We start from the raw sequence: 16373 nt of genomic DNA on the forward strand, positions 1-16373 counted from the left end.
ACCCCAGCTCAAAGCCTGGTCCCTGCTCAAGTCACTCCCGTGTCCTGGGCAGGGGCGGGTGGCACATGAAATAGGCCCTGCAGGATGGTTGATGGTAACGAGTGTTCCAGGGGACCCCAGACGGATCATCTTCTCAGAGGCAGTGTACCAACAGCTGCCGTTTCTGACCACGGTGCTGGGCGCTGTGTGGAAGGCTTTGCATCTGGGCTGTCCCGTTCGGCTCGCGGCGCCCCGAGGAGCTGGGAACGCATATCGTCCCCGTAAGATGAAGGACACCGAGCGTTGCCGCGGGTGGCACCACGCGTGGTGGAGCAGGTTGAGCCCACGCGCGTGGTTTCCTGCTTCCTCCCGCGTCGGATCCCAGTGGAGGAAGAGGATGGCGCGCCCTTGGCAGCTGCTTGAGCCTGCTGAGCGGGGACAGTGAGCAGAGGGTCCCGGGAAGCCACCTGCTGCAAAGACTCGGATGTAGATGTTCTGGCAGCTTTTCGTGGCCGCGGACTGGGAGCAGCGTGACCGTCCCTCACGGATGCAGGGCTGACTGGGGAGCACTGCGCAAGGAATGCTGCGCGGGCCACGACAGGGACGGGCCCACCGGAACGTGACACGGAAGAGCCCACGCCTTGTGTGTCCCCTGATGGGAATGCCTAGAAAATGCAACCTGAGCCATCCCGCGGCCCAGCGGGTGCCTGGGGAGGGGAGCGGCAGGGGGGAGGGGGGGGGCAGTTACCAACAGGCGCCGAGCGCTCGTGGGGGTGGTGGACAGAGCTGGTGTCCTGTGGTGCTGGTGGCTCCCCAGGTGTAGGCATCTTTCAGAAACAATCCAGCTGTGTGCTTTGATTATGTTCCGTTATAAGTTAATTATCACTCGACAAACTGACTTAAAAAAGAGGTCACTGGCTCCAACTGAAGGGCTCACACAGAGGTGGGGCCGCGGGTGACGTGGCCCGCGTCGCTGGGACGGCCACCCGGAGTCCTGGCCACCTGAAGGTTGGCCGAGCCCTCCGCGGGGCCCACGTTGCCTGTGGGCTCCCTGAGGTCCCCCTCCCCCAGAAGGAGGACGGGGTGGGGAATCCGGGGCGCAGAGAGGGATGTGGACGTAGGGAGGTGGGGGGCTCCGGCGGAGTCAGAGAAGGGGCGAAGCAGCCGCAGGCCTGGGGCCGGGAGCGCCGGCGAGAGGCGGAGCCCTCCCCGGACCTGGCGAGGAGGGGGGCGGCCCCAGCCATCCCCCCCCCCCCCTCCCGCCTCGGCCTCCCGGCCTCCGAAGCCCCTCCCCTCTCCTTAGGTCCGCAGACAGCCCCGCCCCGCCCGGCAGCTGTGGCGTTCCCATCCCAGGGAGCGTCCTTTCCCTGGGCTTTAATAGGTATTTGCTTCCGAGGAGCGTTTCACACATTGAAATAGGAGTGGAGGGAGGCAGCGGAGGGCGGGTGCCCGGGGTTAACCTCTAAAGTGCCAGCGCGCCAGGCGGGCTCCAGACTGAGGCTTGAGGGCCCGCGTGCCCGGCACTGTGTGTGCGGAGCCTCACGGGGCAGCTTTCGGGCGATCTCCAAGGCCCTTTGACCGCGACCGCCGGCGTTGGCCTGAGGTGAAATTCTCTCTTGAGACATTAATCTGTGTCCTTGGAGCTGGGGGGGGTTCCTAGGGCCACTGCCCTCTCCGGACCCTCACGCCCGCTGACCGCGGGGGACCCTCTGCCTTGGGGGGACTGGGGGCATGGGGAGGTGTGCAGAAGCGGGAAAGAACTTTCCCTCTGTGACTTGCAAGCTGGGCTGGGGGAGCCAAAGAGGAGGCCCGCCCTGGGTGTAGGGGGTTCTGAGTCGTGACCCGAGTGCGTGCGCAGGGGAGGGGGAGGCACGCTGCCCAGGTCTGCCTCCCACCCCCACCAGACCCCCGGGTGCCCCCTGGTCTGGCCCAGGAGAGCGGAGGTGGGGGCCGGGGGGCCGGCCCGGGGGGCCTCCTGGAGGGGCAGCTGAGCTCCCGGGGGCCCGGCGCTGGGGCGGCAGGGCCCCCTCCCGCAGGCCACGCCTCACGCTCCCCTCTCAAGAGGGGACACCTCGGGGGTGATGGGCGCGGGGACCCACCCTCCGTCGCGGCCTGCACGCTGCCCGAGAGCAGCCCTGGCTGGACACCCGCGCGGTCAGCCCCCTCCCAGCCCGTGTGTGTGCTCAGGACGTCAGGACGTGCAGACAGCCCCCAGACGGGGGGCGGGGGCGGGCGTGCGTGGTGCGGGGCCGTGGGGACGCCCACCCTCATTATAGGGGACGCACTGTTGTCCGACTGCCGACGTGCAGGCGAGAGGGAGGGGACACTGGCAGCTTCAAATGATTCGTCGAATGCCTGCTCAGCAGTTTGCTTGGTCATCTCTGGCCTTGGCCCCTCCCCCCCTCCTCCCCCTCCTCCCCTCCCCTCCTCCTCCCTCCTCCCTCCCTCCTCCCTCCCTCCCCTCCCTCCTCCCTCCTCCCTCCTCCTCCCTCCTCCCCTCCCTCCTCCCTCCTCCCCCTCCCTCCTCCCTCCTCCCCTCCCCTCCTCCCTCCTCCCTCCCTCCTCCCTCCTCCCCTCCCTCCTCCCTCCTCCCTCCCTCCTCCCTCCTCCCCTCCCCTCCTCCCTCCTCCCCTCCCTCCTCCCTCCTCCCCCTCCCTCCTCCCTCCTCCCTCCCTCCTCCCTCCTCCCCTCCCTCCTCCCTCCCTCCTCCGTCCTCCCCTCCCTCCTCCCTCCTCCCTTCCTCTTCTTCCTTCCGTGTTTGCTTGCTGGGGATACAAAGTGGACGAAGAAACCCACTGCCTCTGGAAATTCACGGTATACTTGTCACAAGCCAGCTGCAGAGGCCTAGCTGTGGTGTGCGGTGAAGGTGCGTGCTAGGGCGTACCCACGGAATTCAGAAGCGCACAGCGTGAGAGCTGTGAGCTCAGCTTTGTCTGGGGACGTGCTGGGGACTCTGACCCGGGAGACAGGCCCTCGGTCGCTCTGAGGCACTGCTCCCAAGAGGGTGGGGGGTCCGCTTGCGTGTGAGTTGGAGAAGGGGTCCGTGCGGTCCGGCACGCCTTACGAGGCGCGGGTGTCACGGTGGTGATTTTAGTGCTTCTCTTAAGTCTGGGAAGATGCAAGACATGGAGCTCGTAAAATCTGAAACTCTCTGACGCTCTGCAGGCCTGGTCGGCCAGGTTTTCGCAGGGCATGGAGAGCCTCATTCCTGATGGCTCTGGACCCCTTTCCTGGCGTTGAAGGTTGGCGAGGCCGTGGTCAGGGACGTCACTCTTGGGAACCGGGTGGTGAGCGGCCTCCTCTCGTCGGCGGAGTTTCCTGGGGCCATGGACGAAGGCTGGCCAGAGGAGCTGGGCTGGGCCGGAGGACGGGGCGTGGCTTGGTGCTGAGGGCGCTGGGCTGCGTGGGCGTGGGCAGGCGCGTGGCGGGGCCTGGGCAGGGGCTTGGGCCAGAGCAGCAGGGGACGCGGTGGGGTTGGGTCCGGGGTTGTCCTGTGATGCTCTTGCTAAAACAGGGTCAGCACCTCAAGAGCCGCGTCCAGGCCCTGCTGGACACCTGGCCTCCGGGCCTCTCGGTGGGCAACGTGCTTGGCCCCTCCTGGGACGGGCTCCACAGCAGGGCCCACGTGCGGGATGGTGGTAGCGAAGGCGGAGATACGGTGTCGGGTGCTTAATGAGCTGGGCTCGACGGTGCCGGCTGCTGCCACTCTACGGAGGAGGACACCCCCGGTGGGGACGCTCTAAAGGGCCACGACTGGACGTGGGCTGGGCCTGCACGTCTCCCTGGCCTCCTTCTGGAGCCGGGCTCCTCCACGGACTCTGATGCTGGGCTCCGCAGCGCTGTCCTCCTCCGGGTCTCGGCCCTCCTTTCTTAACGCGGTGGCATCTCCTCTTCTGACCATTTCATGTAAACAAACAGCCCTTGGCTCTCCCTCCACCGAACCCTCCAAACCCCAGCATCTGACCCTCCACGTGCTACTCTGACATCCTGGAGTTCTGAACGTGTGTTCGACACCAGAACTATTATTTCGCCCTATGTACGTATGTATGTACGTATGTGTGTGTGTATTTATTTTTGGCTGCGTTGGGTCGTCATTGCTGCGCGCGGGCTTTTCTCTAGTTGCAGTGAGTGGGGGCTACTCTTCCTTGCGGTGCACAGGCTTCTCATTGCAGTGGCGTCTCTTGTTGTGGAGCACGGGCTCTAGGTGCGCAGCCTTCCGTGGTTGTGGCTTGAGGGCTCAGTAGTTGTGGCTCGCGGGGTCTAGAGCGCAGGCTCAGTAGCTGTGGCGCACGGGCTTCGTTGCTCCACGGCATGTGGGATCTTCCCGGAGCGGGGCTCGAACCCCTGTCCCCTGCATTGGCAGGTGGATTCTTAACCCACTGCACCACCAGGGACGTCCCCACCCTATGTATTTATGACAGACTTCTTTCAAAGTGCTTCTGCTCCCTGGCTTTCGAAGCGGAATTTAAGCTCCATTTGGGGGTGGCTGCGTGGCGCAGGAGAAAGAATTGATAGGATGAGGAAGCTTGGGGACCAGTCCGGCCCTGCCCCTTCCAGCTGGGAGACCCCGCCCCTCGGTTGTCTCATCAGTAAAATGGCAGCAGGACCCTTGGTGGGGTGGACCATGTCACCTGCCACTGTAAACTGTCAGGCCCAAGGCAGGAGTGACGTATTAGTGGGATCAGATGCCAGAAGATGGGGGTCAAGGTTAGCTGCGCACCGACAGTGCCTTTTCTAGTGACCCTGGAGCCCGGCCTGCGCACCGCGGGCTGTGGGTAGGAACTGCAGGGCCTGTGAGAGACCAGGCCCGAGGCTGAGCTGCCCGCTGCCCGTGAGGGACTCAGCCCCCCGTGAGGCCACCCTCCTCCCATCGTAACGTCTGGCTCTCTCAGCCAGCATCTGACGGCATCAGAACAGCAGCTTCTCCCCGAGGGCCGGGCCCTTCGTGGTCACTTTCATACCTTCCAACAGCCTGGAAGTAGGAGTTAGTCCCGTTTTACAGAAGGAGGAGCAGGAGCTGGAACGGGTATGTGAGCGCCTGGCATCGGAGCAGGGCGCAGTGGCGGGGCCGGGGCTCCACGCGGTGCTGCTTCACCCTGCTTCAGGGACCGCTCGGGCCGTCCGCAGCAGGGCCTGGAAACGCACTGGGACCACAGCCGGGGCACCCTCCCTCCAGCCCCCGCTCTGAGCAGGGCCTGGAACTGGGCCCAGCCTCCTTGGTCCGGAGACGCTCCGTCTGAGCGCCGCACCTTCCTGGATGGGAGGGGGGCGCCCCCGGTCCCCGGGCCGGCCTGCGGCTCCGTGCCCGTCCCTCCCGCAGCCGCGCGCCCTGCCCCTCCTGACACCCCCCCCACCCGGCAGCTGGGCCCAAGTCTGCAGCGAACTGGCCAGGAGAAGCTGGAGGTGCAGCAGGCAGCGCCCTGGCCAGGCCCCCGGACCACGGAAGGTGGCCCACCAGCTCCTCTGGACACGGTCTCTGTTGGATGGCTCTGCTGACAGGAGGGGCCTACCTGTCCCCGACCCCACCCCACACCTGGCTCTCAGCCTTCCACACCGTGGTCCTATTGTACTTTATTTGAGTGGCCTGTCATCCCTCTTTGGAGAAACCCGCCAAGTATTTGAAGGGGAGCTGTACACTCTGACACGTTAGAATGTCTTGCACGTTGCAGAGGAAACTGCCTGAACTTTCCAAAAGGGTGAGAGAGCTGGAAGGGTCCTCAGAGCCCGTGTGCACGTGCTCACCTGTCACTCGGGCTGGAAGGCCCGGCACAGACAGGCCAGATGGCGCAGCTGCTGGGGCTGCGGGAGCCACGTGGCCTGAGCCGAAGCCCGCCTTGGCCCTCCTACCAGCTGTGGGGCCTTGGGCACGTGACCTGTCCTGTCCGTGTCACACTTGCAAAGACAGAATGATGCTTCCTTTGTATTAAGAGGATTAAATAATTACTATATGCACAAGGCTTGGAGCGGCCCTGCCGTATTGTGGGCATTCTGTACTGTGAGCTGTTAATATAAAATGCTCCGGCCCCACTTGTAAAGGGAGATACCCTTCTATAGACTTTTACAGCACGTGAAGCCCCTTCACGATGGCCCGGGGTTATTTAGTTTTTCAGCCACGCTGCCAGGTGGATTATTTTAGGCAGCGGAGGGGGACGGTTTGAGCGGCTGCGTGTGGGTGGAGCTGGGAGGCAGCCTTGGCCTCCGGAGGCCGAGTCCTCCCGCCGCCTCCCGGGGCCTGGACAGCGAGGGTGCGAGGCTGCAGCCCTGCGCGGGCGACCCCGGGCAGGGTGTCAGCCAGGGCAGGGTCAGACGTCTCAGCCCTCCCCTGCGGTGGTTGGGCAGGGATCACGCCCCTCGACTGTGCTGGAAAGCACGCGGCTCGGGGGTTAAGGGCCAGCCTGTGGGACCTGCTCCTGCTTTCGGGGAACTCGGCCTCAGGCTGCTGTAAAATCGACGTCCCAGCCCAGGGGTGACCCCGGCGCGACGGGAAACACACACACGCCCCGTTGCTGGGCCACCTAGAGCGTTTGGGGGCGTCCGGGGGGCGCTCTGCAGGACGTAGTCGTGGAGCTGAGCTGTGGAAGATGACGGGCGAGGGGTCCGTGGGCCGGAGGGTCCGTGGGCCGGAGAGTTCGGGACGTTTCCCCAGGAGAGCACGTGGAGCTCGGGGCGGGGCCGGGGCTGGGTAGGAGCTGCCCGTCAGCCCAGGCCAGGGTTCTGCCCCGTGTTCTGAGGCTTGGGGTGGGGGCGCTTCAAGGGTTTGAAGCGAGGGGGTAAGACAGCAGGTTTCTCCGTCTAGAAGCACCAGGGTCAGGCAGGGAGGAAGGGAGTGGGGCGCTGGGAGGCTGTCCTGGGGCTGTCGCAGCGGACCACACGTGAAACAAGGACTGCGTGTCAGGAACGTCACCACGGGAGGGACAGGTTTGAGAGGTACTTGGAGGGGGTCCCGGGGCACAGCGGGGGAGGGTGGGCGTGCAGACAGCGCTCGGGCTCGCGGTGTGACCGGGGAGCGGGGCGTGAGGTCGGCAGGCTGCGGGGACGGGTGAGGAGGCCGACGCGACAGCCGGCACTCTGGGCCCACGCGGGGCACCTGCGCAGCTGGCGAGGAGAGGAGGGCAGGGCAGGATCGGCGTGTCGGAGAGCCGGCCGGGCCCGTCGGCGCTGAGTTAGGGGCTGACGGGGAGTGTCCCGGGGGCCTGACCCAGTGGGCAGCAAGGATGCGGGACACAGAACCCTGAGGACGCCTGCCCTGAGAGGTGGGCGGCCGGGGGCAGGTCACAGGGAAGCTGCAGGAGGCGGCACGGGAATGGGGGGAACCTCGGGAGAGCCGAGGGCGCGGGCCTTGCAGGAAGGCGGGAGCGGTCACAGCACCTCCCGCGGCCTCGAGACCAGGTGAGCCGGGGACTCCGAGGCTGTCGGGGTCTCGGCCTGGGGTGGGACAGAGGCAGGCGCCAGGGGAGCAGACGTGGGCGGGGGACGAGGAGCCGGCCCAGCTGAGAGGCGTGGTCCTCAGGAGTGCCCTAGACAGACGGCAGGTGGTAGGTGACAGACAGACGGCAGGCAGAGGACAGGTAGCTGGAGGGCAGGGGGATGGGCAGCCGGCCGTGCGGGTGGAGGGCAGCGGGGGCGGGGGGGACGGCGGCTGGGCTGGACCAGGGGCTGGCTGCGGGAGGACCCGGCTCCTGCTGGGTTCGGGGGGAGGGAGGGGGGCACAGCGGGGTGTGCGTCCGTTTGGTGGCAGGAGCTGGGGGCGGGACCTTCGGGGGCATCTCTGTCTGTGCGGAGGGAGGCCTGGCTGAGCTGGAGTGGGGGCGGTCCTGGCGCTGAGGTCGGAGCAGGAGGAGCGTGGAAATGGCTGCTCTGACGGGTGCCCGGGTCTGCAGGGCGCGGCGGGGTGCGTCCTCCTGCCCCGGGTGGCTCCACGCCTGGGGCGGTGAGGAGCCCGGGGTGGGCAGGCGCGTTTGCCGGGAGGTCAGGGGTGGCCGGCGGGATGCCGATGGCGGGGGAGCCGCTGCCCGGGGCAGGGGGCAGGGTGGGGGGCCCCGGTGGGTGGGCTGCCCGGGCTGCCGCTGGCTGGCTGTGTGACGCAGGCGCGCGAGCCACCTCTCTGGGGCCCGGTGTGGCCGCTCTAGTGTGGCGTTCACCCCCTCGGGGGCTGCGGGGAGGCTGAGGCGGGCACCGGGGCGCGAAGGTGCTCGTGGACAGGGTGCGTCTGCCGCCGGCTCGCCGCAGGGCCTCGGGGCCAGCAGCCCGTTCCTGGTCCTGTGACGCGCCGCTCCCGGGTGGCGGAGCGGGAGGTGGACACCGCGGGCCTTGCTCCCCCAGGCTGAGAGCGGGGCCCCCGAGGCTCTGGGGCCAGGCAGGCAGTGGACTCTGGTCGGGGCTGCGGGGAGGGGTGGCTGCTCGGGACCCGCCCGTGGGGCTGGGGCCCCGGTCGGCGGAGCGGGCCCTGGACGTCCAGGAGCGGCCCTGCCCGCCACAGCGGGCCCCGCTGCTCCCGCAGGAGGACGGCTCAGACGGCGCTCCCTCCGTGGGAGAGGGGAGGGGAGGCCAAGCGTGGAAGGGCCCCCAAAGGAAACGAGCAGAGGCAGGTGCCCCGTCACAGGCCCGGAGACTTTAATGTCCTGCCGGCACTGACCCGGCCACTTTGCGTGACCCCAGAAGCTCCATCCAGTCATGCCTCTTGCTGGTGAGGAGAACGGCCTGTCCATCTACCTCCTGACCTTGGAGGTGGCTCCTGACCACCCCCAGCAGCCTGTCCATTTGTCCGTCCGGTGGCTGAGAGGGGGGCTGCTGGGCTGGGCAGGGCTGACCCTCCCGCCCCGCCCCCGCCCCACCCCTGGCCGTGCCGACTCCAGGCCCACGCCGACGCCCCGCGGCCCTCACAGCCTGCGGGGGAGTGAGGGTCTCCCGGGAGCCCTGATGCTGGTCGAGGCTGCCCAGGGAGGACCCGAGGCCCGAGCCCGCCCAGACACTGGCCACGCTCCCCGGGCTCTCGCGTCCCTTCAGAAGCTCTGCGGCTGCCGCCTCCACTTCCTGTGGTTCCATCTGGCAGGCCTCCGCCAGGGCGTGTCCCGTTGCCAGGACAAAGTTCGCATCAGATGCCAAGGTGTCCAGGCCCCCTCGAGCCAGAGCCTGGGTAGGGGGAGGAGGCCCGGTGGGTCTTCCCGGGGAGGCCAGCCCCTCTCCACCCCAGACCGTTGCAGGGCCACCGCGGGGCACAGCCCGGTGCCGCCCCAGCCCCTCACCTCTCGGATCAGCAGGGCCGCGGCTGGGGCCGGGCACCTGGGGGTACCGCCCTCGGTCCTGCGGCTGCGGGGCGCTTCCTCGGGCAGGGACCCTGGGCTGGAGCTCCTCTCCTCGGGCACCGGAGACTCCGCCCACACGCGCTGTTCCAAACGCACAGAAGCGAAGACCCCTCAGGGAGGCCGGATAGGAAGCCGCGGCTCTGCAGCGGGAGCACCAGCCAAGACCCCCGGGAAGGGCAGGACCGGGTCCGGCCCTTCTGCCGTGGAATTACCGCCGCGAGGTCCCCGGCCTCTGGCCCGTTACCTGGCGGGGGGTGGGAGGCGCCTGGGCTCCGGGCGTGGCTCTCCGGGGCAGCCGTCCCTGCAGCCTCTCCCCACGGGACTTGCCGCGGGGTCCTGCGGGCGGGGTGCCCCGAGGGCAAGAGGGGCTGCTGACCGCTGGCAGGGACCCTGAGTCCACAGAGCTCCCCTGGGCCCGTCCGCCCACCCTGAGAACCTCGGGGTCCTAGAGGGTGGGGGTCCTGCAGGGTGACAGGCGCGGAGGCCCAGTCCACCCCCGTCCTGCCGCCCTACTCACTTGCCCTGGTCTCTGTCCTTGTGGGTTTGGGAGGGGATCAGGGCCGGAGCCTGACCAGCTTTGCCAAGCGGATCGTGTGTGTGTGTGTGTGTGTGTGTGTGTGTGTGTGAGTGAGTGCACGAGTGTGCGAGGGTGCGCACGTGTGTCGTGTTGGGGAACACGACAGGCACCCCCGTCGCCTGTGAACGCCAGCCTCCAGGCCCTGCTGTCACACACGGCGGTCCAGGACCCACCGGCAGGCCGCCAGCGCGTCTGCTGAAGGGCAGAGCGGCAGTGTCCGTGTGTCTGGGGGCGTCCTCGGGCCAGGGTGGGACGCGCGCTCCCTGGTGTGCCCAGCGAGGGCGTCACCGTACGCCCCGCCTGCCCGCCTCACTCAGTCACCTGGGTGGCCCCCCTTCCTCTGCCCGGGGGAGGAGCTGGCTCCCAGCGCCACAGGCTCCCAGCCCTCCCGGCCAGGCCCCCCCAGGATGGAAGAGCGGCTCCCCAGGCCTCTCTGGGAGAAGGCCAGCCCCTCCCCTCGCGAGCACAGGAGAGACTGACCCAGGGCCCCCCGGGGCCGGCCCGAGCCTCCTCCTCTGGCAGCAGGTGTCTCTGTCTCCCCTGGGAGCTCGCCTTCATAGTGGACACTGGAACGGAAGCGTGGCTGGTGAGCCGGGGGGCTGCAGGCTGCCCCCCCCCCCCCGCCCCCTGTGGCCGCCACACCCTTCCCTTCAGGATCTGGACCCATCTCTGCAGAGGGGCCGGCCAGCTCCCCAGGAGGCATGAGCCAGCCTCCCCTCCTCCCACCGGCGCCCCTCTGCTCGCTGGCCCTCCCACACCTGTCCGGCTCCAGCCTCACCCCCTTGAGGACGCTGCGTCTCCGCCTCGGCCGCACGTGGGTCCCCGGGTCCCACCCCCAGAATCCACAGCTCTGGAAGCCCCTCCAGGTCCCTGACTGGCTGGGTCCCAGGCCCTCTCCTCTGCCTTCTCGGGACCTAGTCCTCGAGGCCCTGCCGTCACCGTCAGATCCCCTGACGAGACCGCACCCCTCTGGGCGCCGGCCGGGGTCGGCACGTCCGCACTGCCCAGCACCGCGGGTGACCCCACGCGCAGGTGTCCTCCAAGGCTCGTGGGCTGGATCCGAGGGGTCTCTGGCAGGAAGGGGGTGCAGGCAGCCCCAGCCTGGAAGTGGCCTGGCCTGCCCGTTCCTGAGGGCAGGGGACCCAGCCCCTGCAGGCCAAGGGGACCCCCCCCGTCCCCAGGCCCCCCCCGCAACAGCAGCTCCGCTTGGAGCCAGCCCACAGGCTGCGATGGCCGAGACCCTCTGCTCCTCAGGCTGCTTTTCCTGACATGCGTGTAATCACAGATTACACTCAGCCCTGGGCGGGCGACACGGGAACCATCAGGACCCCAAATCCAATGGCTGAACCGTCATCGTTCAGGTGTTTGTAGGAAGCGCCCTCTCCTCCTAACCTAACCTGTTCCTTTCCTGGGCCGCCGGGACGATGGAGAAAGGGCCCGGCCCGGCGCTGACCGGCGCCGACCCGAGGCTGCCCCCTGCCGGCCACATGCGTCCCTGCCGCCCAGGCCGGCTGGGCGCGCGGGCTGGACCCCGAAGGGCACAAGGAGAGCAAAGCACACCCTCCACGTTTCGGGTGCCCCCGCGGGCCCAGGACCCACTGCCCGTGTCCGCCCAGTCCCAGCCCAGCCCCAACATCCCGGGCTGACGGCTGCCGCCGCTACCTGGGAAACGCCGGGCTGTTGCCGCGGCTGCCGCTGCCGCCGGCAGCGTTGGCGTTGGCGTTGGCATTGTTGGTGTTGGCGCGAGCAAGGGGGTGCGTGCTTGGATGTTGAGGGAAGTCCTCCAAGAAGACGGGCGACTCCAGCTCCTCCATCTCTATTTCAGTAAACTGCAGCGGTCTCTGGTTGGCCATGTGCGGGGGCAGGGAGTTGGTCCTTTCCAGGAAGCTGTCCACCTGGCCAAACAGGCCTCCGGTCCTCTGGGGGCGAGGAGGAGAGGGGAGGGACTGAGAGCAGTGCCCAGGGCTGGGCGTGCGGGGGCTGCCACCCTGGACGACGGACGGCGCTGGGAACAAGGCCAGAGGAGAACGGACCGGGCTGTGAGGCCAGGGAACAGACCATCACCCTCAGGGCATTCTCAGTTTAGGGGAGGTGGACGGGACACACCTAAGAACCGTGCGGGGGACCACACGTCCGGCTGGGAAATGCGAGGTGTGGGGGAGCCCAGAACCGGGCGTCTGGAGGACGCGCTCTAGTCCCACCTCCGCAAGTGACTCGCTGAGCGGTACTGGGCTCACACCGTCCACCACTTCCTCGTGAATAACCCGGAGGGCTCAGCGAGGCGGTCGTGAGGGACCCTCCAGCTCTGCGGTGTCGTAAGGAACACGAGACAGAGCTAAGGATGGAGGACGGTGTGACGGGGTAGCAGCGGGGACCCCTGACAACGGGGGCTTCTGAGGGGTGGACGTTGCCTCCGGCCTGTGGGGAGGGGAAGGGGGGAGGCCGGGCAGGGGAAGGTGGGAAGGATGTGACCCCTCAAGCAGGAGGGCGGCCGGTTCTGAGTCCCAGGAGGGGTGGGCGGGCCGGTGTCCTCAGCCCGCGTTCTGCGTGGCGGGCTCCCGGCCTCCTTCCCGCCCCGTGGCCCGGAGCACGCACGCCGCGGGGTGGCCGTGGCCTCACTCACCCGGAATATCCCCTCCTCCACCGCGGCCTCCGCCATGGCCCTCTCCAGCTCCTCCTCGGCCGTCAGGTCTCCCGAGATGGTGCGCCGGATCTCAGGGGCTGCCTCCTCCTCGATGGCCCCGCAGTCCGGCCTGGGGACAGGGAGGGCCTCCGTGACCCCTCCAGGCTAGAAGGGGAGGCCGCGATCCCACAGCAAGGCTTCCCCGGAGGCCCAGCGCCACCCGCTGCCCACGTGACGCCCCGGGCTCCCCCGTGGCCTCTGGGAGGGTCCAAACCCTGATGGCTCCCAAGCCAAGGCCGCACCGGGGTGGGGGCTTGGGGAGGTGGGGGCGGGGCGTCACCCCGCCCAGCCCTCCAGGTTGGGGCATCCTCGCACTTAGTACCGTCTTCTAGACAATGATCTCTTTCGACGTCACGGGCCATGAATACCATTTTTGAGCTGATCACAGTTCCCACCACCAGCACCGGGAGAAGTCACGACGGGTGTTCGCAACGAGAACCCGGCATCACGTCTGGGACATTCCTGTCCAGACGCGAGCCCTTGCTCTGTCGCAAGGAAACATCGCACAAACCCAGACGGAGGGACGTGCTGGCTGGCACTCTTCAAAGCGTCAAGGTCGCGTCAAGGAAAGACTGAGGGACCCAAGACTGAAGCGGTGCGACAACTAAACGCAGCGTGTGATTCTGGACCCGATCTTTTTGCCGGAAAGGACATTACTGGGACCGCAGGCAGGGCCTGAGGGTTCTGTGGGACTAAGGCATCGACTTCCTGATCTTGTGGCTGCATCGCGGTTGTGTGGGAGGGTTATGGAGGAGAACGCCCTTGTTGGCAGGAAACACACACTGACCTGGTCTGGGTCGATGGGAATGACTCTCAAATAGTTCGGAAAAATTTTTTTTTTTGTATTATACATGGAACGTTTAAAATTGTGAGATTGTTTCAAAGTAAAAATTGAAATGAATTTTTGAACACAGTCCAAATACATGAATATTTTTTGAATGTATCCATTATGTGCATTATACTTAGCATAAAACGTTGAAATTAAAAATGGGCGAGATAGCACAAAGTTCTACGTTTCTTTGTGTGCCCGATGGGTCATCGGAAGCACCTCCCGTCCCCCGGGAAATCTGCCCGCTTGGGAGACCACGGCTCTCATCCAACCCCAATCTCTCCCTCGTGTTCCGGGGGCAGGACCAAGGTTTTGGGTGGAATCGCCCAGGGAAGGAAGGGCTCCTAGTTCTTCCCGCGAGGCCGAAGCATCTTCCGTCCAGAGCGGTCATCCCTCCCCCCACTCGTCCCGGCCCCCCCCCCCCCCCCCCGCCCTCCCTGCCTGCACCGCTGCCCCAAGGACACAGAGGGGGAGCTGGAGTCCGGAGACCGGCTCAGCAGCGGAGCTGCCTGGGGCTCGAGTGCGCTCACCTGGATCTGCACTGTGTCCTTCTTGGGCCGGTACCCATAATACTCCTCCTGGCGCCTCACGAACTTCCGGAAGTGCTCCTGGATGAGAAACGTGGCGTAGAACTTCCCCACGGTCACCTCGTCATCTGCAGGGGGGCCAGCAGGGGCCGGTGGGCATTCGAGGCAGGGGTCGGCGTGGGGGCCGGGCGTCGCCGGGACTGGGCGCTCCCCCCCCCCCCGCTTGCTGATGGGACCCTGAAGGCTGCTGTGGGGTCCACCCGAGACGCTCTTGGAGGACCAGGCCGCTCTCAGACTCCCACCGGGCTCCCTGGGGGCGAGCTCGACCCTCTCCTCGGCCGCCTGCGGCCTCTGACGCCCCGAAGCGGCGCCCACCTCCTATGGGAGGGATGACCTGGTCCAGCAGCTTCATGCTGGTCCTCTTCCAGATCTTCTTGATGATGGTCCGCAGCTCCTCGTTGGCCTGCTCGAAGTTCCCTGGGGCAAGGGACAGGCTGCACCTGACCCAGCTGCCTAGCACCCCCGAACCTCCCGCCTGGCGGACCTTGCTGGGTCTCCCTCGTGGCGGCTGCTGTGCGGGGCGCTGGCTTTGGGGGAGGGCACCGCTGCCCCCTGGGGCGCCCGATCCTTGGGTCAGGTGCACACATCTCCCAGGCCTCGGCTTCCAGCACCGGAGTGGCTGTCACCTCCCGTCCTCCCTCCCCCCAGCAGCCCTCAATCCCCCAGGCCCAGGGGTCTGTCCCACCTCCTCCAGGCAGCCCTCCTGCTGCTCTGCCTCCGGCCTGAGACGGCCCCGTTCACCTTCGGGGTGGCTCTGACACAGCTGGGTCCCTGCGGGAGGGACCCCCGTCCTCTCGCCCCTCCCGCCCCATCTGTCTTCTCGGCAGGTGGGGACCTGCAGGCTCAGCGGGGCGCGTGGGAAGCCAGGGGCTGCCAAGGAACTCCGTCCCGAGCCGCACCCCGGGACCCCCGACCCCACGCTAACAGCCACGTCCCGCCCCCGCCATCAGACCCGGCTGTGCGGGAGCAGAGCCTTGGTGACCGTTGCCCTGAGCCCCGACGGGCACGGGGACATCGTGGCCGCGGCCCGGGCCCGCCCTCTGCTTCTCCCCGCGACTCGTGCTTCTGGCGTTTCGCTCAGATCCCGGTAGAATCCACCGGAAACCTTGGCCCGTGGGAGGAGGGGCTGCGCGTACCTTCCGTCTTGATCTTGAGCGCTGTGCGCACCAGGGCGAAGAGCGTGGCGTTGAACGTGACGGTGCCGTCGCTGTTCAGGGGCATGTTCATGCCCACCAGCCGCTGTGCGGAGAGCACGCTGCCGGGCGGGGACCTCCGAGCCGGGCGGTCACCCTCGCCCGGGCTGGGGCCGCAGAGGGGCAGGGGCTGGGGCGGGGCTGAGGGACGCCCTCCTCGAGGGGAGGGGAGGATGACCTGGGGGCCCTGAGGCGCCCGGTCCCGGGCAGGGCTGTGGGGCCCCAGGGGACGACGGCCCCAGGATGACGCATCCAGCGGGTTTCCTCCCCCGGGGCGGGGGGAGGCGGAGGGGGCAGGCGCGCCGGCCGCTCCGGTTACCTTACATGCGACCCGGTGTGGGCAGAACTTCCCGAAGCCCAGAGGAGGCTGAATCCTCCTCAGCAGCGTCACCACGTCCAGGTGTTTGATCCGGCCCCTGCAGGAGGACACCAGACCTGTGCCCTGGCCGGCCCACCGGGCCTCCCGTCCTGCCCGGAGGACGGCGAGGGCGGGGGAGCCGGGAGCTGGGGGGCGCGTCCTGGGTTCCTGCCGTGCTTAGGGAGTGGGGGCCCAGCTTCCTTTTTAAAGAAGAAACGATGCTTGAATTCTCTGCTGCCCACCACCAGGAACATGCTCGCTTTCCTAGGGGGTGATGAGCGTCCGGAGGTCCCTCCGACATGGGATCTCCAGGCCTGGAACCCGGACCTCGTTTCTTCCACCGTGGGGCCTTCCTCGGGTTTTCGTCAAGCTGACTGGGGGCTCTTGGGATGCGCTAACAGAAGTAGAGGGTGCGGATCCGGGGAGGTAGAAGCCCACTCCCAGAGGCGGGTGGAGACGGGACCGTGTCACAGGCTGTTGTAAGGGTTAGGTGAGATAACGCGTGTCGTGGGTGGCACCGTGCCTGACTCCTGGGAAGGTCATCAAATGTGAGCTCATTACCTTCTCAGAACGAAGGTAAGGCTCCCGGGGGTTAAAGTGCACACGAAGGCCCCAAGGGCCAGGGTAACGGGACAGGTCCTGATTCCGTCAGTCCGGGGCGAGGCACAGGAGGCGGGGGGCTCTGCGTTTTCATCAAGCGTGGCTGCTTGGTGGGTGGACCGCACGCGGAGGAGCCAGGGCCTAGACTGCCTGGGGCGGTAGTGGGTTCCCGCCTCCTAGATGTGTCCAAGCAAAGCCGGGTGACCATTTCCCAGTAAAGACAAGGGGGCGTCTGCCCTGGGAGGCTGCGAGAAACTGCAAT

The 16373-nt window shown here is 67.3% G+C and overlaps 2 protein-coding genes across 2 annotated transcripts in view; both read right to left on the reverse strand.

Annotated features, from left to right (window-relative positions):
• Positions 1–6106: 6106 nt before the first annotated feature.
• LOC130848873 (basic proline-rich protein-like) lies at positions 6107–11215 on the reverse strand. The gene is given in 9 exon segments (XM_057727247.1): positions 6107–7404; positions 7532–8467; positions 8863–8962; positions 8965–9111; positions 9225–9365; positions 9529–9620; positions 10183–10427; positions 10640–11010; positions 11210–11215. Coding segments are annotated over 9 exon segments (3336 nt in total).
• Positions 11216–11519: 304 nt separating this feature from the next.
• The window catches only part of CACNA1S (calcium voltage-gated channel subunit alpha1 S), a 54833-nt gene continuing 49979 nt past the window's right edge, over positions 11520–16373 (reverse strand). Inside the window, 7 exon segments of the mRNA XM_057727636.1 lie at positions 11520–11780; positions 12485–12601; positions 12603–12614; positions 13904–14028; positions 14276–14377; positions 15097–15199; positions 15473–15569. Of these exon segments, the coding sequence (XP_057583619.1) occupies positions 11520–11780; positions 12485–12601; positions 12603–12614; positions 13904–14028; positions 14276–14377; positions 15097–15199; positions 15473–15569 (817 nt within the window).

This window comes from Hippopotamus amphibius, chromosome 3, assembly GCF_030028045.1.
Source record: "Hippopotamus amphibius kiboko isolate mHipAmp2 chromosome 3, mHipAmp2.hap2, whole genome shotgun sequence".
NCBI classification, from domain to species: Eukaryota; Metazoa; Chordata; class Mammalia; order Artiodactyla; family Hippopotamidae; genus Hippopotamus; species Hippopotamus amphibius.